The 26,613-nt window shown below is 46.1% G+C and overlaps 2 protein-coding genes across 4 annotated transcripts in view; one reads left to right on the forward strand and one right to left on the reverse strand.

Annotated features, from left to right (window-relative positions):
- Positions 1 to 6,741: 6,741 nt before the first annotated feature.
- Positions 6,742 to 21,835, reverse strand: exosc2 (exosome component 2). 2 transcript variants are annotated; one of them, XM_067969938.1, is made up of 9 exons: positions 21,695 to 21,835; positions 18,815 to 18,916; positions 17,268 to 17,313; positions 14,725 to 14,814; positions 11,742 to 11,807; positions 9,893 to 9,961; positions 8,685 to 8,861; positions 7,763 to 7,891; positions 6,742 to 6,891 (listed from the first exon to the last, which is right to left on the reverse strand). In XM_067969938.1, the coding sequence occupies exons 1-9, from the start codon at positions 21,808 to 21,810 to the stop codon at positions 6,811 to 6,813; spliced, it is 876 nt and encodes a 291-aa protein (XP_067826039.1). In that variant the 5' UTR covers positions 21,811 to 21,835; the 3' UTR covers positions 6,742 to 6,810. The 2 variants fall into 2 exon arrangements, with proteins under 2 accessions (XP_067826039.1, XP_067826040.1); XM_067969939.1 differs by lacking the exon at positions 7,763 to 7,891.
- Positions 21,836 to 25,770: 3,935 nt separating this feature from the next.
- LOC137300690 (cip1-interacting zinc finger protein-like) overlaps positions 25,771 to 26,613 on the forward strand; it is a 63,106-nt gene continuing 62,263 nt past the window's right edge. For both annotated transcript variants that reach the window (XM_067969940.1, XM_067969941.1), the window contains exon 1: positions 25,771 to 25,995. In XM_067969940.1, the coding sequence (XP_067826041.1) occupies positions 25,868 to 25,995 (128 nt within the window). In that variant the 5' untranslated portion in view covers positions 25,771 to 25,867. The remainder of the gene's footprint in view (positions 25,996 to 26,613) is intronic.

Consider the following 26,613-nt stretch of genomic DNA (forward strand, 5'->3'; position numbering starts at 1 on the left):
GATGACCTTGAGTTTAAATGTTTCAGTAAGAGCAATTAGGATTGATGAATGTTGTCACACATTCCTGTGCTCTGACTAAACATGGCCATAGAATCAATACTTGCCTTTTAGTGATATGTACTGGTTTTGTGTTGTACCAAATACTTCTTTAAATACTTCCCACTGTTTGTCTCTAGATTTACCCATTAACAGTTCAGCCTAGTTTGCTGCGGTCAATTTATTTCTCATCCCTTCAAAGTTTGCCTTCCTTAAATTTGAAACCTTGGCTTGTGACTCTCTCTCAAACCTAACATCAAATTCAATCATATTACGGTCACTACTTGCAAGATGCTCCCTTACCAACAGACTGTTAACTAATTCTGGTTCATTAGTAACTTTCAAAATGCACTCTCTTGCTTAACATATACAGACCCACACTCGGCTATTCTGGAACATTGTTGTTGAGAAGGAGATTCACTGGGCTGGATTTTGATGGTGAGCCATCCAATGTTTAACAGGAAACCACAGAAAGAGAATTAAAAAGGAAACTTGAGTTTTTTCATACCGGCATCACTGTGTCGTCAGGTGACGGGGCTCCTGCTGATATTCCCAAGTGAGCTCCTAATCTTAGTCCTACCTGGAAGACATGGGAGAAGCTGGGATTGTTCTCCTTAGAGCAGAGAAGGTTGAGGGGAGATTTAATCGAGGTGTTTCCAATCATATGGGGTTTTGGTAGAGTAAATAAGGAGAAACTGTTTCCACCGGCAGAAGAGTCGGTGACCAGAGGACACAGATTTAAGGTAATTGGCAAAAGAGCCAAAGACGAAGATGAGATTTTGTTACGCAGTGCAGTTGTTCTGATCTGGAATGCGCTGCCTGAAAGGGTGGTGGAAGCAGATTTAATAATAACTTTCAAAAGGGAATTGAGTAGATACTTGATGGAGGGGGGAAGTTGCAAGGCTATGGGGAAAGAGCAGGGGAGTGGGACTAATTGGATCGGTCTTTCAAAGAGCCGCCACAGGCACGATGAGTCTCTGTGCCAGAACCACAACTGGAGTATTTTGTCCAGCTCTGGGCACCGCACTTTAGGAAAGATGTGAAGGCCTTAGAGAGGGTGCAGAAGAGATTTACTAGAATGATTCCAAGGATGAGGGACTTTAGTAACGTGGATAGACTGGAGAAGCTGGGGTTGTTCTCCATGGAATAGAGAAGGTTGAGAGGAGATTTGATAGAGGTTCTCAAAATCATGAAGGATCTCGACAGAGTAGATAGAGAGAAACTGTTCCCATTGGCGGAAGGGTCAAGAACCAGAGGACATAGATTTAAGGTGATTGGCAAAAGAACCAAAGGTGACAGGAGGAAAAACTTTTTTACACGGCGAGTGGTTATGATCTGGAATGCACTGCCCGAGGGGGTGGCGGAGGCAGATTCAATCATGGATTTCAAAAGGGAACTGGTAAGTACTTGAAAGGAAAAAAATTGCAGGGCTATGGGGATAGGGCGGGGGAGTGGGACCTGCTGGATTGCTCTTGCATAGAGCCAGCGCAGACTCGATGGGCCGAATGGCCTCCATATGATTCTATGATGGGCTGAATGGCCTTCTGTGTTGTATGACTCTGTAATTCTGTCCGAAGAGATACTGCCAGAAGCCAAGACAGCTGGCATCTTTTTGTACAACTTCTAAGCTGGTTACAAAGTGGCATTGATGGTTCTTGCTAGACACGCCCAACATATCAGCTGGAGGCTGGAAACATCCATCATTGGGAGGAAGGATGCACTACACAAAATTAATGGGATGTACACTGAGAATCTTTGACCTCCATGGGTGGGATGGAATTTACTGCAGGGAAAGTTGAAAGAAACCTTGGGGTGTTAGCTAACTCCTTGCTCATCATATCGAAACAGTGCGAAGTGGAAACAAACAAAGCAAATAGGATCTTGGATTACGTTGCTAAATCCATTGAGTTCAAATTCCCAAATGTCTTGCTGAAGCTGGTCAAACTGTACCCAGAGTAGTGGTCAGCATGACGTAATGGGAACTGAGGTCTTACAGGCAGTGCAGAGGAGATGAAGGAGGGCCGATTTCCAATATTGGGAGCGTTGACAACCAGGCAATGTATGGCTATTCAACCTCAGCGACAACACAGCAGAAACTGCCCGATACTCTAGTGCAGTACTGACGGAGTGCTGCACTGTCAGAGGTGCTGTCTTTCGGATGAGATGTTAAACTAAGTCTGCCCTTTCAGGTGGATGTAAAAAAATCCCACGGCACTATTTCGAAGAAGAGAAGGGGAGTTCTCCAGGTGTCCTGGCCAATATTTATCCCTCAACCAACATCAATAAAACATACTTTCTGGCCATTATCACATGGATGTTTGTGGGACCTTGCAGTGTGCAAATTGGCTGCCAGGTTTCCTACATTAAAACACTGACTACACTTCAAAAAAAAAAGTACTTCGTTGGCTGTAAAGCACTTTGGGGCAGCCTGAGGTCGTGAAAGACGCTATATAAATGAAAGTCCTTTCTGAATTTTGGGGTGAATCCAGAATACTTTCAGATATCATCAGAACACGCGGACACAGGTTCAGGATCATAGTGATTTTTTAATATAGAAAATTAATGGTTTGCTACCTGGGTGGATAAAGCCAAGACACTGGACTTGTCAAGGAAATATCTGGATGCTGTAGTGGAAGAACTGTCGGGGTGATATTCTGGAAGGATGGGGATCAAATGGGCTTTCTTCATCTGAACCCAATAATTTGTGATCTTGCCTGGTGATTAGTGAATCAAATTACAACGGTATTCAAAATTGTGAAGGGTTTTGAAAGAGTAAATAAGGAGAAACTGTTTCCAGTGGCAGGAGGGACGGTAACCAGAGGACACAGATTTAAGGTAATTGACAAAAGAACTAGAGGGGAAAATGAGGAGAATTTCTTTTACTCAGCGAGTTGTGATCTGGAATCTGCTGCCTGAAAGGGCAGTGGAAGCAGATTCAATAATAACTTTCAAAATGGAATTGGATAATTACTTGAAGGGGAAAAAAATGCAGAGCTATGGGGAAAGAGCAGGGGAGCGGGACCAATTGGATTGCTCTTTCCAAGAGCCGGCACAGGCACGATGGGCCGAATGGCAGCCTCCTGTGCTGTGTGATTCTACAATGATTTTATTGTTTGAGGTTGATAATCCACTTTTGGAACCAAACATATAGGATGAGACCTTTTTTTTTAAACATAAACCAGGTATGACTTTCAGCCTGTGTAAGGTTAAACGCGTAACAGTTGTAGTGAAATCATCTTCTCATTTTTGAGCCTTTATGTGAAACAGTTTGTGCTGATATGTCTAGATGACATCAGTGTAAGTAATTGAATGGTGAAGCAACAATCAGACAAACAGAATTGAAGATCTCTAACGAACACAATGCATCACCCATCGCCTGGGGGGCAGCAATAAGGAGAGTGGTGTAACAACAGCCAACGTCAAACCATCCGTAAGCACCAATATCCATCTTGATTTTTTTTCGCTGCATTACTTGGGATGCATCCTCTTGATGTGCTTCATTATCCCAAATTAGTTCCACATTACTGCAAACCACAGGTAAGAGAGGTTATTTGCAAAACACATTAGAGCCACTTAGAGAAACTGTTTTGAGTTTGGGCCATTCTCTTTCAATGGTCTAATTATGCATTTGTGGATCTTATCCCCAACTGTATGGAATTTGTACCTTTTCTATACTCTGCCCTTGCAGAGTTGCAGACCTGAGGGTTTAACAATTACTCCACTTGCTCACTGCTAATTGGACTTGGCATAGTCCTGTGCTTCACTCCCAGACTGATCGAAATAGCAAATGAGATCCCCGTTGCCTTACCACCTCCCGTGGCCTCTCCAATCCATGGTTTCTATCAGACAAAGCCAACTCTGAACACTTCCTTGTATTTCTCACCACCCACATCCCCCTTCCAGCCCCTCCATTCTGCATATGCCCCTGAAACAACTCTTCCCCACCCCCAAGTCACTTACAACTGCACTTTCAAACTCCCAACCGTCTAGCCTTTGGTCCTCCGTTTGCCACGATACTTTTGCAGCTGTTTATCTCTTTTGCAGCTGTTTATCTCGCAACCACTCCCTCACTTCCATCTTTGATGTCCTTGTCCCGAGTAAAACCTTTACTCTTTGTCACAGCCTGGTGGTTCCCCCCACCCCGCTGCAGCCACAATCTTCACTCCCTCAAGTCCAAGGGCACAACTGGTTTCACCATCCATCGCCAGATCTGACCGGACCACTTGAAGCACTATCTGGCCTCGCTCTCCTCTGCGAAAGCCAGCCATACTCCAGGCTCATCCTGGAATGCAATGGTGTCTTCTCTACTACCAACTGTCTCCTGAAAACCTTCGCCACTGCCCCCTCCACCCTCACCTTCAACAAGTACGAGGAGCTCATGGACTTTTGTCACTAACATTGATACCATCCATTCAGCTGCCTCTGCTGCATCTCTCTGCCCTAAACCCACACTTTCTATCTTCTCTTCCCCCCCCCCCCGCACCAAGTCCTCTCTGGGTTCACCTCCTGCTTCCTCGACCCCATTCCCACTAAACTGCTGACCACCTATCTTCCCTTCCTAGCCCTTATACTGGATGACATTGTAAATGGTTCCCTCTCCTCAGGTGCTGTCGCCCCCCCCCACCCTTTCAAAACCGCCATCATCATTCCACCCCTGCGCCCCCACCACCACCAAACAAAAACCTCGGGATCATTCTGTCCTTACAAACTACCCCATGAAAGGTATTGTTGGAATAATTCCTACATTATCCCTTTAAACAGATTTGTAAAGCTAGAGACAGTAATATGTCTGAGAATTAACTTTTGTTTATTCTTGCTTCAAAACATTCATAATTCGGTGGAGCACACATTCTGCCCCCACGTCTGAAACCAGCTGTACAGGGAACTTCGAGGGTGAAATCGCAAGAATGGCTTATCCAAGCCGATTCACGTACCTGTCTTGTCGGTAAAGCAAAGTTCCGACTGTGTCAAATGTTGAATCTTTTTATACTATTTTCTGCTTCCTGCTGGATGCAACACTATTGGGTGTTTTATGACTCCCAGTTCTTTGAACAAATTGACAGATAGGGATGAGAGGCCTCGTGTCTTTTCATACCATACTGTTACTACCTTCTGACGAAGGGTTCCTGAAACCTTATCTTTCTTTCTCCACAGATACTGCCTCACTTGCTGAGCTTTTCCAGCATTTTCTGTTTTTATTTATTTCCAGCAGCCGCAGTATTGTGTTTTTGATTCTGTATTCTTACAATTGTCACCTCCCCATCTCGGATCAGGTTTCCTCCTCTGCCACAGCACTGAAACAGCCCTAATCAAAGTCACAAATGACATCCTCTGAGACTGTGACCATAGTGCACTATCCCTTCTTGACCTCTCTGCAGCCTTTGAGACGGTTAAACCACACCATCCTCCTCCAACGCCTCTTTGCATTGTCGGAAACGCTGTCCTTCAGGTGAATACAAAAGATCCCACGATGCTAGTGAAAGACGAGGTCTCCCCCTGTCCTGTTCAACATTTATCACTTAACCAATACTGCCAAAAACAGATTATCTGGTCATTTATCTCACTGCTGGTTGTGAGACTTTGCTGTCTGTCAATTAGCTGCTGTTTGCCCATAAAAACAATCGTACCTACATTGCAAAGAGTAATTAATTGACTGTGAAACACTTTAAAAGGCATTGTGAGAATGTGAGAAGCACGACAATCAATGCAAGTTCTTTCTGTGCTGTTTTGATCTGTTTAAAATCTAATTCCTGTATTATTGAGATCAGTCAAAAGGAGAACAATAAAGACAGATACTTGGGTTGTCCTCTTCAGAGGAGGGACCCATTTTCCTGGGCCAGGACAGGTTAGTTGATGCAGGCCAGGATCCCTACCATGCTACCCACTGCACCAGATGAGACAGAGGAGGAGGAGCAGCAGTTAGAGGGGGCAGAAGACTCAGATTTTTTTTTTAAAAGGTTTTCTGTCAACTGTGGGACCTCAGCCAAGAGATAAACAGCTGCAAGCAAGGGGGATGAAGCCTTACTGGTAGGCCCACTTCCTCCACTGTACTGCTCAGCCATATTGCTGCTGCTGTCACTCCCCTTCCCCCTCCTGGCAGTCCGTGGGTAGTGGTGGCAGACAGGAAAAGAGGGTGGTTTGCCATTCCAACCCTCACCCCCCCACTACTCCGAAGCAGTATAACGGAGGATAATCCAGCCTGTAGCCTCCATTTGCTTCTGCTGACCTGCACTGGCTCCCGGTCCGCCAACACCTCAAATTTAAAATTCTCCTCTTCGTGTTCAAGGCTGCGCCCCATCCCTATCTCTCTAACTCCTCACCCTTAACGCCCTGCAACCCTCTGAGATCTCTGCGTTCCTCCAATTCTGGCTTGTTGCGTATCCCCGATTTCCATGGCTGCATCATTGGCGGCCGTGCCTTCAGCTGCCCCGGCCCCTAAGCTCTGGCATTCCCTCCCCTCCCCTAAGACGCTCCTTAAAACCTACCTCTTTGACCAGGCTTTTGGTCCTTATGTGGCTCAGTGTCAAATTTATTTGATAATCACACCTGTGAAGCACCTTGGGACGTTTTACTCCGTTAAAGGCGCTATATAAATGCAAGTTGTTAGTGTTGGTATCGCTGTTAGTGTCGAATACCTCAGCGAGTAGTTGTTGGTTAGTTAGATGAGTGTTACTTACATTTTCTGTGCTCCATAGACAAACACAGTTTATTGTAAAGCTTTATTCTAAATATTTTACAAGGAAACTAGAACGGAAGCCCCTCTCCTGTCTGACGCTACCCCTCCTGATCAATTAGACGCTGTCTTGTTTCCATTACTATTTCCTCCATTATTTCTGGCTTCAGAATATCTTTAATCTGTAATCAGAACAGAAACAAGTTGGGTAAGTAGATTTTACACACACCAGACCTGATTTTTTTTTAGGACCAATTTTCCTCCTCGAAATGAACATTTAATCACTAGGAATAGGAAACAGAGACTGAAGGAAAAAAATGAGTAAATTGAAGTTAATCAATGAAAGATGACATTGCTCCCAACTCTACAGAACCGAATACAACAGGATTAATTCAAAGACAAGAAACGGTGGATGCTGGAAATCTGAAAAAAAAGAAACAAAATGCTGGAAAAGCTCAGCAAGTGACGCAGCATCTGTGGAGAAAGAAACACAGTTAACGTTTCAGGTCAAAGACCATTCATCAGAGGATTAATTACTCACTTCTACAGCTGCTCAAACTATTATCTGAGAAAACATTAAACAACAGCAGGTGATTGACATTTCTAGTGTGTAATCCGGCAGTTACACATCAGAGTCTTTAAAGTGTCTTTTCTCTCTACAGCTGCTGACCTGTACATCTGCAGCATGCGCACACGTGTTTATACAGTCTCCGTTGCAGTGGCTGGTCCATCAGGGAATGAGTTTCGAAGAGACGTCACCCTGGAAATTGCAGTGACCAAGGTTGTTATACAAGAGCTTGTGTTTGTATCAAATTCCTCCTTCTGCTATTTTAACGAAAGCCTTTATTGTAAACTTGTCAGCACTTCCCTTAAAATAGCGGAGAGGGGGGGTTTGAAACAAGTGTATTTAGTGTTAAAACAATAACATCGCTGAGAGTAATTTCCAGGCTATAAAAAAATGAAAATCCTTAATTGGAGACAAGATGAATGCTGAGACTGAAGACATATTAAGGTTTCAGATCCTTCACAGCCAGGCTGTGTCAGAAATATTACCTGTTGATGCAGTGAAGCCTCATAGCAATACAGAACACTGGTGTCATACAGCAGCATCTTGTGGATATTCAGGGCTATGATGCAATTGCGGAGTCGTGAGATCACCTCTCTGTCCGATAAGAGAACTGGCTGCAATCAGAAGCAAAAGGAGCACCGACAGTTTAAGATGGAGTTGTGTTCATGAACCTTTTACAGTTAGAGACATTGCAGTAAATCGGTTCTATGCCAGCAGGCCCCAGGTCAGGACAAAGTTGCTCCAAAGCAGTTAAATCTTATTTAAAACACGTCTTCCACATGTAGGAGGTGAAGCTAGATCATGAAATTCAAGTCCCAGAGTTGACAATACATTTAAGACTTTATCTCACAGCCGTGATTCAGTTGGTGGTAGTCTTGACTTTTAGTCAGAAGGTGATGGGTTCAAATCCCACTCCAGAGACTTGAGCACAATATCTAGGCTGACACTCCAGTGCTGCACTGTCGGAGGCGCCGTCTTTCGTATGAGACGTTAAACCGAGGCCCCATCGGCCACTATTTCGAAGAACAGGGGAGTTCTCCCCGGTGTCCTGGGGCCAATATTTATCCCTCAACCAACATCACTAGAACAGATTATCTGGTCTTTATCACATTGCTGTTTGTGGGAACACAGTGGTCACAGGTTCAAACAAAAGCAAATTTACAACTGAGCTCAGTGATCAACAGCTGGATGGGATTCCTCAGGGCAGTGGCGGCTTGAACCTACAGCCAACTGAGCCAAGGCTGACATCTTAATTAAACTGTGTTGCAAGAAATTTTATCTTTGCTTGTTTTCCCAGGAGGTGCACTGGACTCGAAGCTACCTCGAACTCACCCAGCTGCTCTGGAGAGTGCAGTTAATTATCATTTGGCACCCCTTCCCCTCCCTGCACACGCCCAGCGCCCTCACCTCAAAGTTTGTCACAAATCCTCCGGCCTCGTCCTCTTTCTGTTCCGCGATTGGATAAATCCAGATGTAGCCATTATTCCCGAGGATGATTGCAGCCCCACAGGGCAGATTGTGAAAGTGCGTCTTCCGTCGTTTAACGAGGGACGGGGAGACTTGGACCAGTGTCCCCTGACCCAGCTGACCGGAGAGAGTGCAAAGGTCAGAGAAAAGAGATTAAAAAAGAAAAATGGATATAGATATCGGAAAACCCTTTGCACATGGGAATAACTTCAGTATAAATGTGTTTTTTTTGTTGATATATGCCAATTGTTTATTGAGAGCAGCACTCTGATCTGCTCCAATTACTTGCCGCATGCATGGCCAGTAGATTCAGGCAGGCCGGAGATTTGGGAAATCAGTCAATCGTTTTAAGTGGAATTTTTTTTTTTAAATGGTAACGTAACAGACAATCCAAAATCATTCCACCACCCCTGTGCTCGCTGACCGACATTGGCTCCCGGTCCGGCAACGCCCCAATTTTAAAATTCTCGTCCTCGTGTTCAAATCTCTCCATGGCCTCGCCCCTCCCTATCTCTGTAACCTCCTCCTGCCCTACAACCCTCCGAGATCCCTGCGCTCCTCCAATTCTGGCCTCTTGTGCATCCCCGATTTCCATCGCTCCACCATTGGCGGCCGTGCCTTCAGCTGCACAGGTCCCAAGCTCTGGAGTTCCCTCCCTGAACCTCTCCGCCTCTCTACGTCCTTTAAGATGCTCCTTAAAACCTACCTCTTTGACCAAACTTCTTTTACCCAGAGGGTGGTGGGTGTATGGAATTTGCTGCCCGAATTGGTGGTAGAGGCAGGGACCCTCAGCTCTTTTTAAAAAGTACCTAGACCTGCACCTAAAGTGCTGTAAGCTGCAGGGCTAAGGACCGGGTGCTGGAAGGTGGGATTAGAATGGGCACCTGGTTGTTCTTCGAGCCGGTGCGGACACGATGGGCCGAATGGCCCCCTTCTGTGCTGCATCTTTTCTAATATCTCCTTATGTGACTCAATGTCAAATTGTTTGATAATCGCTCCTGTGAAGCGCCTTGGGACATTTCACTACATTGAAGGAGCTGTATAATTGCAAGCTGATGATGTGGAAATATCAGGCACTTAACATTTTTTTTAAAAAAGAAATTCATATTATGAATAACTGGATTCTGCATCATTAGTGGTTGCCTTACCTTTCCATACTTCAGGCTCCTGGTGTGCAAGGACAAAGCACCATCAGCAAACACAGCCTGTACCTCTGCCTGGACGTGTGATAAGGAACATCCCCAACGAACAGAGCAAAAAAAATGATTGGAAATAAAAGCTTGGCACGCTGTTCTTCAAATTATTTTTATATTTATAAATAAAATATTCATGGTATGTGACAATTACCCTACTCACGGCCACTGCAGTAATAATTTACACAAATGACAATCCACCTTATAATCCAACCCTTCGTTGCTGGATTACAAAGTCAGGTTGCACAGACTAGGCTTGTATTCCCTCGAGTATCGAAGATTAAGGGATGATCTAATTACGGTGTTTAAGATGATTGAAAAGCAATTGACAGGGTAGATGGAGGGAAACTATTGCCTCTGGTCGGGGCAGTCTAGAACAAGGGGGCATAACCTTAAAATTAGAGCTAGACCGTTCAGGGGTGATGTCAGGAAGCACTTCTTCACACAAAGGGGAGTGGAAATCTCTCTCCACCATAAAGCTGGGAGTCAATTAAAAATTTCATCTCATCGAAACATATAAAATTCTAACAGGACTAGACAGACTAGATGCAGGGAGGATGTTCCCGATGGCTGGGGAGTCAAGAACCAGGGGTCACAGTCTCAGGATACGGGGTATGCCATTTAGAACCGAGATGAGGAGAAATTTCTTCACTCAGAGGGTGGTGAACCTGTGGAATTCTCTACCACAGAAGGCAGTGGAGGCCAAATCATTAGATGTATTCAAGAAGGAGATAGATATATTTCTTAATGCTAAAGGGATCAAGGGATATGGGGAAAAAGGAGGACAGAAGGAACAGGGTACTGAGTTAGACGATCAGCCATGATCATTTTGAATGGCGGAGCAGGCCCGAATGGCCTACTCTTGCTCCTATTTTCTATGTTTCAAATCTGAGATTGATAGATTTTTGTTAGGCAAAGGTATTAAGGGTTACAGAACCATGGTGGGTAAATGGAGTTAAGGTGCCGATCAGCCATGATCTAACTGAATGGCAGAACAGGCTCGAGGGGCTGAATGGCCTCCTTCTTTTGCTATGGATGCCATCCATGGTGTTGAAGGATTCAGGAACTGCTGCATGACTGTTCAGTCGCACAGGGTTCACAGGTACTGGCTGCCTTTAACTTGTGATGAAGTGTAACTCGAGTGATTCAAGGTTCCTGTCCCTCTCCCTCCCAGACAATGGGTTTCACATTAGTGACCCAAGTGTTGATGCCAACCTCAACTCAAGATGTTCCCCCAGTGGCTAACTCATGGCTGGGCGACTAGACGGAGAACCTCACCTTAGCAGAGAGTGAAAAATAAATCAGCAATTGAGAGCTGGCCTGACTCGCAAGCTGTGCATATTACTCTGTGGTTGCTTCACTCCCCAATGAAGTAAAGGGAGATCTCAGGTGGGATTGAAAAGGGATGAACTGAAGTCACTTTTTAAACATAAAACTGTTCTCTCTTTAAAGTGAACTGATTTCATTAGTGTTCAATGCAACCGGTCTCCTTAATCGGCAGGTTTTTCAAAACCCTCTTCCCATCGATCAAAAACTCCTGATGCTGTAAGGATGAATTAAGTCTCATTCAGTGCATTTTAAATTCCGAAGGACCCTATTGACCATAGGGTTGATCGGACATTCCCGGTGAGGGTGGGGGGCTTGGGAAATCGCAGCCTGCAGTCCCGACTTGCTCATTTAAATTAGTGGGCAGAAAAACGAGGCACTCAGGCCCACAATTCACTGAGCATTGAAACTCCTTGCCGGGAAAGCCCAATCGAGGAATCAGTCCCGGGAACTCCACACTGGTCGTTAAAAAGGATACGCTAATCAGGTCTCCCTCTTGCAGGTAGTCCCGCATCATCAGTTCGTCCTCCGCTGACCTCCTTCTCTGTAAGCAGACAGACATAGGAACATAGCTTGTGTGATGTGTAGAGAAAGAGAGAGAGAGCAAGTTGGACCCAGAGACATAGAGCCATAAAATCTTACAGCGCAGAAGGTGGCCATTCGGCCTGTTGTGCCTGTGCTGGCTCTTTGAAAGAGCTATCCAACTATAGAATCTTACAGCACAGGAGGAGGCGATGCAGCCAGCTTCATTACTGGGACCATTCAAGTCAACCTTAGATCAAGAAGCAAGACTGATCCCACCCTCCTGGCCAAGGATACAGATGGCCACATTTGAGTGGGGACAGGAAGCAAAGTTCTTAACTTTAGGTAAGAGGGTCGTTACCTTTAAGACGGAAATAGGAGATGGTGAACAACATGCACTGCAACCCTTCCAAGTGCAAGCTCCCAGCTAATCATGTCATTTTACATTACAGGCTTATTGAACAAGGAATTCAGGAGAAACTTCTTTACCCAGAGAGTGGTGAGAATGTGGAACTCGCTACCACGTGGAGTAGTTGAGGCGACTAGCATAGATGCATTTAAGGGGAAGCTCGATAAACACATGAGGGAGAAAGGAATAGAAGGAGATGCTGATAGGGTGAGATGAAGAGGGGTGGGAGGAGGCTCATGTGGAGCATAAACATCAACCTAGACCAGTTGGGACGAATGGCCTGTTTCTGTGCTGTAAATCCTATATAACCCTCATTAGCTGATTTCCACAAGGAACAAACAGCCAAAGGAATTTACAGAAACACTATCAATTGTCACAGATGAGCAAGGCTTTTATTAGGAACAATCTCGAGATTCCGACAACATTTAGAATGCGTTTTACGGGAACGCCATGCTGTAATGGGAACCAATCAGATAACAGATATAGTGTGTCAATCAACATTACAACAGTCCTGGCTCTCCCTTTGCTGCCTGACATTTAGTCATTAGTTTCATATTTCATCAGAGTTTTAATTTTTAGATCTCAACAAAATAATGTTGAGTTATTGCTTTCTCATTCTTTACTGAGCAAGGATTCTAAAGCCATTTAACAAAGATAAACACAGCAACCAATGTGTGCACAGCAATGAGATGAATAACCAATTAATTAGTATATTTGTGGTGATGTTGGTTGTGGGAGGAGTCTCGGTCAGGACACAGAGAAGGACAAGGGCAGCGGGCGCATGGGAACACCACCACCTCCAAGTCTCTCTCACCGTCCCGACTTGGTTATATATCGGCCATTCCTTCATCGTCGCTGGGTCACAATCCTGGAATTCCCGACCTAACAGCACTGTGGGAGAACCTTCACCACACGGACTGCAGCGGTTCAAGAAGGCGGCTCACCACCACCTTCTCAAGGGGCGACTAGGGATAAATGCCAGTCTTGCCAGCGACGCCCACGCCCCTAGAATGAATTTAATTTTTTTTTTAAAACTCCGTTACTCGTTGAACTGGGGCTATGGCATCTATAGCATCCACTTCAAGCACGAACAGGCAGATGAGGCCTCTGTTTAACGTCTCATCTGAAGGACGGCAAATCAGACAATGCCACCTCTTCAGTACCACGCTGGAATGTCAGCCTGGATCACGTGCTGAAGTGGGGCTTGAACCCGGAGTGGGTCATAGAGGTGAGAATGCTACAAACCGAGCCATGGGGATACTTCGTGGGTGACAGTAACTAGCAGGACAATGGTACGTTTGCCTAGAGATGGGCTTTTATGGATGCTGCCTATTGGACTTGTAATCTCTCCTTTGGCTTGGCATCTGTTTTCCTTTATCCCTCTGAAGCACCGTGGGATGTTTCTTATCTTAGAGTTACTACACAAATGCAAGTTGTTGTGTGGTCTCCAAAGCGGTTCCACTCTGCACGATTGATTTTTTTTTGTTGAAAGCCCATGCTGAAGTCTCACCTCAGAAGGCCTGGTGTTCCAGAGCGAGTCCAAAATACACCTACCTGTACAGGGGACCCACTCTCTGCGGTTCTTCCACTGTCCAGAGCTCGGGGCTTCCAGCCATCGAGGCAGACAGGAGTGTAACGTTATTAAATATCTGCGCTTATTCTTTTCCAGTGTCCGTGCCAACGTACGAGTCGCCACTTCACGGATTTCCATCCACCTCCCCTTGAAGATAGCATATTTCAAGTCCTTTCCTCGTGCCCTCTCCTCTGGATGAACTTGTAGAAACACGGTGAAGTACTTTTGGCCTGTACGGTGCCCGGGAGGCCCTTGTATTCAAACAATGGGTTGGTGATTTTAAACCCAGAGCACTGGCAATGGGAGGAAACGATACCAGAAGAAATGCCTTTCCCCCAGTCAAATGTGGAATTGACAGTCTACATCCAGAACTCTCCATTAACCCACCACCCAACTCAGATTAGACACTCAATCATATTACATAGAATTTACAACACAGAAACAGGCCATTCGGCCCAACTGGGCTACGTTAGGGTTTATGCTCCACACGAACCTCCTCCCACTCTACTTCATCTCACCCTATCAGCATATCCTTCCATTCCTTTCTCCCTCATGTACTTATCTAGTTTACCTTTGAATGCATCTGTGCTATTCGCCTCAGCTACTCCATGTGGTAACGAGTTCTACATTCCAACCACTCTCTGGATGGTAGAGATCTTGGCCCATCACAATGGTGCCAACACGAGCTCCAAGCTACTCTCGTCTCATCTCCCTACTCTTTCCCCATACTTTTTAATATCAGATTGACTTGACTTCATGGACTTTAGTCCTTCAGTGCTGATTCACAGTTTATGGAGGGATTTAAAATTTTAGCTGGGGAATATGATAGTGAAACCACATTGCTGAGGAACGAGAGATTCCTGTGGATTCATGCCATCTCACTGAAAAGATAGGACATTCTGAGGTTGTGAAAGGTGCTGTATAAATGCAAGTTCTTTCTTTCATTCTTTTACTCACCAGTTCCCCTCCAGGAAGGTTAACAGATGAGAGCAGCAGTACAGAATCCAGTCTGGAGTTGGTCTCCACTTTCCAGCGCTTCTGCTGCACCTACAATTATTCAGGAAGGTTGAGTTACATTTTTGTAGGACACGGGTCCAACCTTGTGATTCGCTGGGTCAAGGGTTCTTGGTCTTGACAAAGTTGGGGAGGGGGTGGGGGTGGGGGGGGGGGGGGAAGAGGGGTACAGGACATACCCCAAAGGTGGGCAGGTACATCACAACGAGCAGCTCTACAGCAGCAACACGCCTTGCGTGCAGAGAGATGTCTGAGCACTTTACAGATGGTGTAACAAACGGGGAGGGCACCGATTGGGAGGTGGGGAAAGAACAGTGAAAGAAAAGGGTCTCAATGAGGCTTTTGAAGCCAGGAAGGGAGGCAACAAGGTGGTAGAGCTGGGCGAGAGGGTTCGGAAAGAGGCACAGTGCTGACGCAGCAGTTAGCAATGGTGAATCCAAGCGAGCTGGGAAGAAGGATTAAGTCATGGGCAAAGAGGCAGAGATTATATGGAGGGACGTACAGCTGGAGACGATTGCTCGGGAAGAGTGCCGTACATTCAGTAATTCACAATTAAGTAATAGTGTGTAGCACGAGGGGAGAAACGCAGGACGAAAAGTGTTCAGATTTTTTCGGTTACACAAATGTAAAAAGTAGAACCAAAGAAATTTACAACACAAAGGAGGCCATTTGGCCCATCGTGGCTGCACCTACTCTTTGTGACAGCAATCCAAAACTAATTGCTGGTGGATCAGAATTTTCACTCAGAAGGCAGTACATTGTTTTGCTGGTGGTTACAGTCCTTAACTGCAATTGTTCTCTACCACTGACAAAACTGATCAGAATGACAGCAACTGATAACTGACAGCAGTGCCCAGAGTGAACATTTGCTGATTAATCCTCCACTCGAGGTGGAGTTTAACCAGAGCAACGTACAGCCTGAGCATAACTTCCTCTAACTTGCACTCTACTGTTTTGGCTATACAGTTCAGCAAACTATTAGCTTTGTTGATTGCTGCGTCGTGGGACTGTCATTTAATAAGAGTATCCAGAGTCCAGTTTGATTCACCATCATAGAAACTACAGCACAGAAGGAAGCCATTTGGCCCATTGAACCTGTGCTGGCGTTAGCTCTTCAATTGGAGTTATCTACTCCAATCCCACTTCCCTGCCCTTTTCCCTGTATCTTTTTATATTTTTCCTTTTGAAACACTTATTAAGTGTTTGATAACATCCTTTTCCCGGAGAGCAGCGAGCCTCTGGAATGTGTTGCCGGCTGGTGTGGTGGGTGCCGACTCTCTGCCTTCAAGAGGGAGCTGGATCGGTTCCTCGGTTCCTGACCGGGGCAGAGATCGCATCATATAGAAGGTAAGCTGCTTTCCACCATAACACTTGGTCCGTGTGATCTCCTGGACTGGTTTCAATCGCCTGAAAGTGTCGGAGAGGAATTTTCCAGAGTATTTTCTTTCCCTAATTGGCCCTGGGTTTTTAATCTATTTTTTTTTGCCTCTCCCAGGAGATCACATGGTTGCCGGGGGGGGTGGGGGGGGGAAGTAAGAGTGTCTGCTTACGATGCTCCGGCCCATCATGGTGTGTGGGGCAGGCTTAATGGGCCAGCTGGTCTTTTCCTGCATGTCATCTTCATACATTCATATCCAACACCTCATTATTTACCCTAGTTACACAAACACATTTAGATTAAACCACTGACTCACACACACACAATTTAAGCTCTTTCCAATAGCAAATGGACATACCACTTAGATGGGGTACAGAAACCAGACCCAGCCACACAAGAAACCACGAGAATCTTTATAACTGGAAAAGGCCATTCATTGTCCCAACAAGTCTATTTTCCATCGATCAGCCTCACCACATCTCTCAATCGCTCCTCCCTGGTAACATATTCCCGTACCTTTTGAAAATTGAAACTTTTACTTTTTGATAGGCAAGGGTATAAATGGTTACAGAACCAAGGCGGGTGGATGGAGTTAAGGTACAGATCAGCCACGATCTAACTGAATGGCGGACAGGCTCAAGGGGCTGAATGGCCTCCTCCTGTTCCTATGTTCAGCCGACTCCCTCGTTTTTAAAATCACCGACCCTGGGTACTTGAACTCTTCACCGTACTAAACAATTTCCCTGGGTCAGTTTTGCTGTATCCCTTCATCACGTTGAATACTCAGACATCTCCTCAATTCTGATAAAAACAAGCACCCATTTCGTCTCCAAGTGTTTGTGTTAAATTTAAGATTGGAATCTCGTTGTTTATTGTAAACACAGAGACAGATTCAAACAATCTGCCACAGTCTTACCAAAAACACTTTCTCTGCCCTGTTGTGAGTGCATTTTCCTTCCCTGCCTCTACAGTTCTGCAGTCTCTACTTACCCTCCCAAAGCATATTTAGACTCTCCAAAAAGGATAATGAATTTACAAGGAATAGGTTCAAGCTTGAAATGACACTAAACTCTGTAACTCTAAACAAAACCCAGGGGTTTGAACTTACCTCGGTGATTCTGCCCACGACAACATCTCCAACTTCTCCATTGTACCTAGAGAGAAAAAAAATTTAATTCAGATCTACAGCATTAATCACCCCGTGCTCGCACGGCCTCCCGGTCCAGCCCCGCTTCAATTTTAAAATTCTCATCCTAGTGTTCAAATCCCTCGCCCCTCCCCATTTCTGTAACCTCCCCCAGCCCTACAACTCTCCGAGAACTCTGGGTTCCTCCAACTCTGGCCTCTTGTGCATCCTCCACTCCCTTCGTCCCATCATTAGCGGCCGTGCCTTCAGCCTTCTATGCCCTAAGCTCTGGAATTCCCTCCCTAAACCTCTCCACTCTCTCTCCTCCTATAAGTCGCTCCTTAAAACCTATCTCTTTGACCAAGCTTTTGGTCACCTGTCCTAATGTCTCCTTCTTTGGCTCGGTGTCAATTTTTGTCTGATTACGCTCCTGTGAAGCGCCTTGGGACGTTTTACTATGTTAAACGCACTATATAAATGTAAGTTGTTAATCATCTTCATGCTCCTTTGGATCACATATGTCTCAATTTTGTTTTTCTGGCTTTAAATCAATACAGCTACAGATGTACAGTTTCCATGCTAAAATGGATGGAATCGCACAATGCAATCTTCAAAACATCAGTAAAAACCCCGAATCCCAACTAATAAAAACAGAATTTGACGTATGCACAGCACAGAAACACACCATTCAGCCCAACTGGTCCATGTTGGTGTTTATGCTCCACACGAGCCTCCTCCCTCCCTACTTCATCTCACCCTATCAGCATATCCTTCTATTCCTTTCTCCCTCATGTGTTTATCCATCTTCCCTATAAATGCATCTCTCAACTACTCCTTGTGGGAGCGAGTTCCACATTCTCACCACTCTCTGGGTAAATAAGTTTCTCCTGAATTCCCTATTGGATTTATTAGTGACTATCTTATATTTATGGCCCCTAGTTCTGGTCTCCCCTGCAAGTGAAAACATCTTCTCTACACCTGCAGTCACCATAAACCAGTGGCCTGATTAGCGGTCATTTATAGACCTTGGTCACTCAAGTCTTCACTTGGTCAGCTTGGCTTGTGGTAGCTGTGTCACGTCTGAGTCAGTCAGTGATGGGTTCAAGTCCCACTCCTGGATTTAAGCACATAATCTACGCTGACACCTCAGTGCAGTCCTGAGGGAGTGCTACAAAGGCTGTCTTTTGACTGCGATGTTAAACCGAGGCACCCTCCTGCCTGTTCAAGTGGATATAAGAGACTCCAAGACACCGTTTGAAGAAGGTGGTGGGGGGAGGCGGGGGTACGGGCGAGGGTGTGAAAGATCACCAGAGATGTTTTATCCATGGAGTTAAGTCACATTGGGAACAGAGAACTTGCAACACGAATTAAAAGACCTCAACATGACCTATGGGCAGAGGGTGTGGGAGTGGGACTACAGCCACTGGGTGTGAAATTGAAACAAAAACTTTTTTTTTTCAAAAGTAAATAGTTTTGCCCGTTACTTGATGACTACATGCACACACCAGTGATGAGTGTTAAAGGCTTGCCTTGTTTGAAGTGGCTTGACGCATATCAGCTTGTTCACTCTTTCCACTGCCCCAGCGACTGATGCAATCAGCTTCTCATCTTCCATGTACGTACCATGGCCTCTGGAAAAAGAAAAGATTTATACAGCGATAGGAGTCTGCACAAAGATCCAGGGCATTTACACCACCGTGAAAGAGCCCATTTCAGTTGTCTGTACTGTCTTGCTCTCCCAATTAGTGTTGCCGACCCTCCAGGATTGTCCTGGAGCCTCCAGAAATTAAAGAATAATCTCCTGGACACTGCTGCAAGCAACTCCCGGGAGAAAAATCATAGGAACATTTTAAAAAAGTGTTTATTTTTCATTTTCTTTGAACACTTTTGTTAGTTATAAAAATATCGGAGTGAGTATTGACACTAGCGTGTCATCCAATGAGTTGGAGCAGGATTTACGACAAATAGAGTCGATTTACTTAGTAACGAGAGTCCAGTTAAACAGTCTCTACAAACTACAGCATACAGAGTCCATTTAAGCAGTCTCTACAAATTACAGCAAACAGAACTCATGACCAAAACTACAGCAACGTCTCCTGATAAAAGCAAGGTTAATTCTCCAGCAAAATGCAGTGAGTGGAGGAAAGTTACATACAAATTACGTGTGTAAAATCAATCCCTAAAATCAATCCCAGTCACTTACAGCAGTGCAAGATTGATGGGGGAATTACCCAATCATCTCCATTCTGGTCAGGACTTGTGGTGTCACTATATGCATCCTAAAAACATTGGGAGATGGGGGAAAAAACTTGTTCGGGTGATTCTTGACTGTTAATCAATCGGGTAATGAAGAGTCTGTTCGCTTTCCAATTAGCCATAGGAAGGCAGGATGTCGGAGAGCATGGGTGTGTCCACTATCCTTAAATCTGGGTTTCAGACCCACTTTTCAGGTTCTGTTCTAATTTAAGGAAAAGTTTAAAAAAACGTCACTTCAGCTGGTCCTGCATACACAACCTCAGGGAACAGTGTTTAATTTTTTTTTTTTGAGTGCTGGTAATGTCATTGGGAGGCACAGGTGGGAATCCATAGGGCGAGAGAGGGGAATCCATAGGGCGAGAGAGGGGAATCCATAGGGCGAGAGAGGGGAATCCATAGGGCGAGAGAGGGGAATCCATAGGGCGAGAGAGGGGAATCCATAGGGCGAGAGAGGGGAATCCATAGGGCGAGAGAGGGGAATCCATAGGGCGAGAGAGGGGAATCCATAGGGCGAGAGAGGGGAATCCATAGGGCGAGAGAGGGGAATCCATAGGGCGAGAGAGGGGAATCCATAGGGCGAGAGAGGGGAATCCATAGGGCGAGAGAGGGGAATCCATAGGGCGAGAGAGGGGAATCCATAGGGCGAGAGAGGGGAATCCATAGGGCAATCGCACAGGATCACAGTCCTGCACACCAACGTGTTGTAGAGCAACATGGAGACCAGGAATGGGTTGGAAGCAGGGTTGCCAACTCTGGACGTATTCCTGGAGGTTTGACCTCCCGCCTCCATGCTTTGGCCATTGGTCACTCGACTTGTCCATTCTCACGACACACCGCCTTCCCACGACCAATTGGAAACGCGAACAGACTCCTTGTTCCCCAACTGGATGATTCAATGACAGTTAGTTAAACAGCCTTTTTTCAACATCGCCAATATTTTTACAACTAATAAATAAAAGTGTTCAAAGAAAATGAAAAAACATTTTTTTAAAAACAAAATCACTATGATTTTTCTCTCAGGAGTTGCTCGCAGCAGTGTCCAGGAGATTCATGTTTAATTCCTGGAGACTCCAGGGCAATTCTGGAAAGTTGGCAACCCCTAAGTCTCACTAAGTTTTGAGATGGGCGATAAAGCTCCAGCGTTTGAGTCAGAGGGAGTGCTCTCTCGCTCTCACATTAGTAAAACTGATGATTTAGTTTCAGCACCAATCTACAACCAGTTTTCCTACCTTCACACAAGGCTTCCAAGCCAAACTAGCGTTCCTTCCCCAAAATAACTACAGCCTAACCCACTTTCAAAGTGACCAGGATACCACACACTCCCAAAACCATATGATTGCATTTGCTGCAGCCATGTATGCCAAGACCCCCAGCCCAAAAGAATCTTACAAGTGGGAGAGAGACTGTCCCCAAAATTCAACAACCAGAGTTTTACTACAATTTGAATACGTTTTGACATTTTTAACCGTGATTAATCCAAGATTCCTCTGCACCCAACCGCAGCAAAAGTTACCATAACAAAGTGAGCCATCAACTGGTGACTAAGGATTTGGATCTCAAGCAGTTTGTGTGTAAAGTACACTCCGAGCCACCCAGTTCCTGCCCCTCCATCATAAATTGATCGTTCCCGTCTTAAACATCAGAGTTTGAAATATCTCCAGCTGTTAACATTTGATTTATTTTTAAAAACAAAAAACAAGTTAAGGGGAGACATGTTCAACATTATGAGGCGTTTTCTTCACCACTTCACACAAAGGGGAGTGGAAATCTGGAACTGTCTTCCCCCAAAAAGCTATTAAGGCTGGGGGTCAATTGAAAATTTCAAAATTAAGGGGCGAAGAGGAGAATTTTTTTTAAACGCAGCCAGTTGTTATGATCTGGAATGCGCTGCCTGAAGGGGTGGTGGAAGCAGATTCAATAATAACTTTCAAAAGGGAATTGGATAAATATTTGAAAAGGAAGAATTTGCAGGGCTCTGGGGAAAGAGTAAGGGGGAAAATGGACAGTTCTTTCACAGAAGAGCACGATGGGACGAATGGCCTCTTTCTGCGCGGCCCACGGACTATTCGCCGTGCACGCACGTGGTACTGACTCGTCTCTCGGTTTTTATCGACACGTTTTACCTCGGATTTCACCTCATTTTTCAGTCTCACCTCATGAATCCGGTGTCGGTGGTGATGGTGTCTCCCGGCGACACCAGATGTTTAGTGACCTCCGCCGGCAAAGAAACGCGCTTTCGCGCCGTTGCTAATCGAATGTCTACCGCCATCTTTAATAATGGCAAACAATCTTCCTCCACTTTATAACCACTTTCGCCATATTTAATGTTGGCAAACCGCTTTTAAATACCGTCGCCATCTTTAATACTGGCAAGCTACAGTCCTCCCCTTGGAACTACTTTTGCCATATTTAATACTGGCAATCCGCCATTGTCCGCTTACGGCTGCAGTTGCCATGTTCACTGTTGGCAAACCGCCTGCCCTGGCTTCAGCCGCCGTGTTTATTACCGGTAGACAATTGGTTCCTTCCCGTCGCCGCCATCTTAATTACTGGCAAACTCGCTTTCTTCTCACTCCACACACCGTTTACAGCTAATCGTCGCCATCTTTTACACGACGTCGTGTTGGTGATCGGAGGCTCGTCGATGTGTCAAACTTAGATAGTAGAAATATTGTTGTATATTTCAACACGTTTCACTCCTGATTCATAATAAACTCGAGGTAATTCGAAGTCGGTCTAAAAATCAGCCGTCCAGAAATGGTGGGCGCCGCCATTTCGAGAATATGTTAAACTGCGTCCACAGGCAGGGACCCTCCCAAACTCAGTGACCCGACCTTTAATATGCTCTTCATATTAAAGCAGTCATTAATTTGTCATACATAGTAGAATGTTGTAAATTGATTAGTTTCCAAATCTATTGATCAAGATGTGACCCAACCCCAACACCTCGCCTATTCACTAATGTCCCCAAAGATGTTAAAATCGCTCTTCACCTACTTTTTGTGGCTACAATTGGTGCATTGCATATCGTTTTAAATTTTAAATTAGCGTGCTTTTGAACTCCCTTTAAAACTTCCAATATGGAATCATATAATCTGTTTTTTAGCTGTTGGTTGAGGGATAAATATTGGCCAGGGCACTTTTTTTTGTTCATGGGATGTGGGCGTCGCTGGCGAGGCCGGCATTTATTGCCCATCCCTAATTGTCCTTGAGAAGGTGGTGGTGAGCCGCCTTCTTGAACCGCTGCAGTCCATGTGGTGAAGGTTCTCCCACAGTGCTGTTAGGAAGGGAGTTCCATGATTTTGACCCAGCGACGATGAAGGAACGGCGATATATTTCCAAGTCGGGATGGTGTGTGACTTGGAGGGGATTGTGCAGGTGGTGCTGATCCCAAGTGCCTGCTGCTCTCGTCCTTCTAGGTGGTAGAGGTCGCGGGTTTGGGAGGTGCTGTCGAAGAAGCCTTGGCGAGTTGCTGCAGTTCATCCTGTGGATGGTACACACTGCAGCCACTGTGCGCCGGTGGTGAAGGGAGTGATGGATGGGGTGCCAATCAAGCGGGCTGCTTTGTCCTGGATGGCGTCGAGCTTCTTGAGTGTTGTTGGAGCTGCACTCATCCCGAATTGGAAATATATCGCCGTTCCTTCATTGTCGCTGGGTCAAAATCCTGGAACTCCCTTCCTTACAGTACTGTGGGAGAACCTTCACCACACGGACTGCAAGTGGAGAGTATTACATCACACTCCTGACTTGTGCCTTGTAGATGGTGGAAAGGCTTTCGGGAGTCAGGAGGTGAGTCACTCGCCGCAGAATACCCAGCCTCTGATCTGCTCTTGTAGCCACAGTATTTATATGGCTGGTCCAGTTAAGTTTCTGGTCAATGGTGACCCCCAGGATGTTGATGGTGGGGGATTCGGCGATGATAATGCTGTTGAATGTCAAGGGGAGGTGGATAGACTCTCTCTTGTTGAAGATGGTCATTGCCTGGCACTTGTCTGGCGCGAATGTTACTTGCCACTTATGAGCCCAAGCCTGGATGTTGTCCAGGTGTTGCTGCATGCGGGCTCGGACTGCTTCATTATCTGAGGGGTTGCGAATGGAACTGAACACTGTGCAATCATCAGCGAACATCCCCATTTCTGACCTTATGATAGAGGGAAGGTCATTGATGAAGCAGCTGAAGATGGTTGGGCCTAGCACACTGCCCTGAGGAACTCCTGCAGCAATGTCCTGGGGCTGAGATGATTGGCCACCAACAACCACTACCATCTTCCTTTGTGCTAGGTATGACTCCAGCCACTGGAGAGTTTTCCCCCTGATTCCCATTGACTTCAATTTTACTAGGGCGCCTTGGTGCCACACTCGGTCAAATGCTGCCTTGATGTCAAGGGCAGTCACTCTCACCTCACCTTTGGAATTCAGCTCTTTTTTAGGTGTTGGTTGAGGGATAAATATTTGCTAGGGCACTTTTCTTTATTTGTTAATGGGATGTGGGCATCGCTGGCAAGGCCAGCATTTATTGCCCATCCCTAATTGCCCTTGAGAAGGTGGTGGTGAGCCGCCTTCTTGAACCGCTGCAATCCGTGTGGTGAATGTTCTCCCACAGTGCTGTTAGGAAGGGAGTTTCATGATTTTGACCCAGCGATGATGAAGGAACGGCGATATATTTCCAAGTCGGGATGGTGTGTGACTTGGAGGGGAAGGTGCAGGTGGTGCTGTTCCCAAGTGCCTGCTACCCTTGTCCTTCGAGGTGGTAGAGGTCGCGGGTTTGGGAGGTGCTGTCGAAGAAGCCTTAGTGAGTTGCTGCAGTGCATCCTGTGGATGGTACACACTGCAGCCACGGTGCGCCAGTGGTGAAGGGAGTGAATGTTTAGGGTGATGGATGGGGTGCCAATCAAGCGGGCTGCTTTGTGCTGAATAGTGTCGAGCTTCTTGAGTGTTGCTGGAGCTGCATTCATCCAGGCAAGTGGAGAGTATTCCATCACACTCCTGACTTGTGCCTTGTAAATGGTGGAAAGGTTTTGGGGAATCAGGAGGTGAGTCACTCGCCTCAGAATACCCAGCCTCTGACCTGCTGTTGTCGGCACAGTATTTATGTGGCTGGTCCAGTTCAGTTTCTGGTCAGTGGTGACGCCCAGGATGTTGATGGTGGGGAATTCGGCAATGGTAATGCCATTGAATGTCAAGGGGAGGTGGTTAGACTCTCTCTTGTTGGAGATGGTCATTGCCTGGCACTTGTCTGGCGTGAATGTTACTTGCCACTTATGAGCCCAAGCCTGGATGTTGTCCAGGTCTTGCTGCATGCGGGCTTGGACTGCTTCATTATAAAAGGGGTTGCGAATGGAACTGAACACTGTGCAATCATCAGCGAACATCCCCGTTTCTGACCTTATGATGGAGGGAAAGTCATTGATGAAGCAGCTGAAGATGGTTGGGCTGAGGACACTGTCCCGAGGAACTCCTGCAGCAATGTCCTGGGGCTGAGATGATTAGCCTCCAACAACCACTACCATCTTCCTTTGTGCTAGGTATGACTCCAGCCACTGGAGAGTTTTCCACCTGATTCCAATTTTACTAGGGCTCCTAGATGCCACACTCGGTCAAATGCTGCCTTGATGTCAAGGGCAGTCACTCTCACCTCACCTCTGGAATTCAGCTCTTTTGTCCAAGGCTGTGATGAGGTTGGAGCCGAGTGGTCCTGGCGGAACCCAAACTGAGCATCGGTGAGCACTGGGAAGAACTACCCTGCTGTTCGTAGAATCATAGAAATTTACAGTACAGAAGGAGGCCATTCAGCCCACCATGTCCGTGCCGGCCGAGAAGGAGCTATCCAGCCTAACCCCTTTCCAGCTGTTGGTCCAGAGCCTAGAAAGTTACGGCACCTCAAGTGCACATCCAAGTACCCTTTAAATGCGGGTGAGGGTTTCTGCCTCTACTCTTCTTCGAAATAGTGCCGTGGGATCTTTTACGTCCACCTGAAACCCCTGATGCATGCAATTAACACCTGGAGGGTGGGTTTCCCCATAACACCAGCCATCTTCCTAGCACGTCGTGATAGCACCGCCATCTTTCTTACTGGCGGAGTGTCGCCCGCAGAGCGCCATGTTTAATGCAGGCGTAACGGCGTTGATTGATGACCTCCCAGCCGGCAGTGGCGCTGTGGCGAAAGCCGTTGTGAGTTCTTGTGTTGGTCGCGAGGGGGGTTTTTTTTTTGTTTCTCCCGCAAACAAAACGGTCGCAGGTCGCGAGGTGCGAGCGCGGGTTTTTCCTCAGAAATAACAATAGAATTATTATTATTATTATTATTAATAAAGGATTTGGTCGTCGTGATGTTCCCTCAGCAACACCAACATTTTCAGCAGCAGCTGCTTCAGCTCCAGCAGCTCATTCACCAGCAGCGGCAGCAGCACCACCATCATCCGCACCCTCACCCGCAGCGGCAGCCAGGCCCCAGCCGGTAAGTCCGTTAAATTGAGGCCGGGGATGAAACTAGGCCCATCGTCTCACAAGAAAAAAAAGGGGGGAGGGAGAGAGAGAGAGAGAGGAAACTGGTCTCAGATAAGAATACGGGTGTGAAAAAAAAATAGCAAAAACCTGATTTAAATATAACTTATTTGAAAAAAACCCACAAATCCCTCATACAGGAGCTTGCAAAATGTGTTTGGTTTTAATACATTCGTCTTTTCGGAACTGAAGCATCGGCCCTAGAATGAAAAGCCGTTGATCCGTTGCAGTCGAGAACTACATTTCAAACACGAAAGCCCATGGAACTGTGGCCTGAATGGGAATCTGCATCCACCCTTCGATCAGAGACTTGAGCCCCATAATCCAGGCTGACTGTCCCACTTGAGGGAGTGCTGCACTGTCTGAGGTGCTGTCTTTCGGATGAGGCGTTCGGGGTGGACGTGAAAGATCCCGCGGCCACTGTTGGAAGAAGAGTTCTCCCCGGTGTCCTGTGGTCAACATTTATCCCTCAACCAATGTCACTTTTAAAAAAAAAAATTACCCGGCTGCTTATCACATTGATGTTTGTGGGATCTTGCTGTGCACAAATTGGCTGCTGCATTCCCTACAT

The sequence above is a fragment of the Heptranchias perlo genome, chromosome 31 (genome assembly GCF_035084215.1).
Source record: "Heptranchias perlo isolate sHepPer1 chromosome 31, sHepPer1.hap1, whole genome shotgun sequence".
NCBI lineage: Eukaryota > Metazoa > Chordata > Chondrichthyes > Hexanchiformes > Hexanchidae > Heptranchias > Heptranchias perlo.

Excerpts from the sequence above, each read along its gene's own strand:
- exosc2 (XM_067969938.1), bottom strand. The coding sequence starts at position 21,810 with ATGGCGGTAGACATTCGATTAGCAACGGCGCGAAAGCGCGTTTCTTTG. Across the intron at positions 11,808-14,724 it reads ACCTTCCTGGAGGGGAACTG|AGAAGGAGGTCAGCGGAGGA; the intron begins GTGAGTAAAAGA and ends GTCTGCTTACAG. Across the intron at positions 8,862-9,892 it reads GGAGCCTGAAGTATGGAAAG|CTGGGTCAGGGGACACTGGT; the intron begins GTAAGGCAACCA and ends CTCTCCGGTCAG.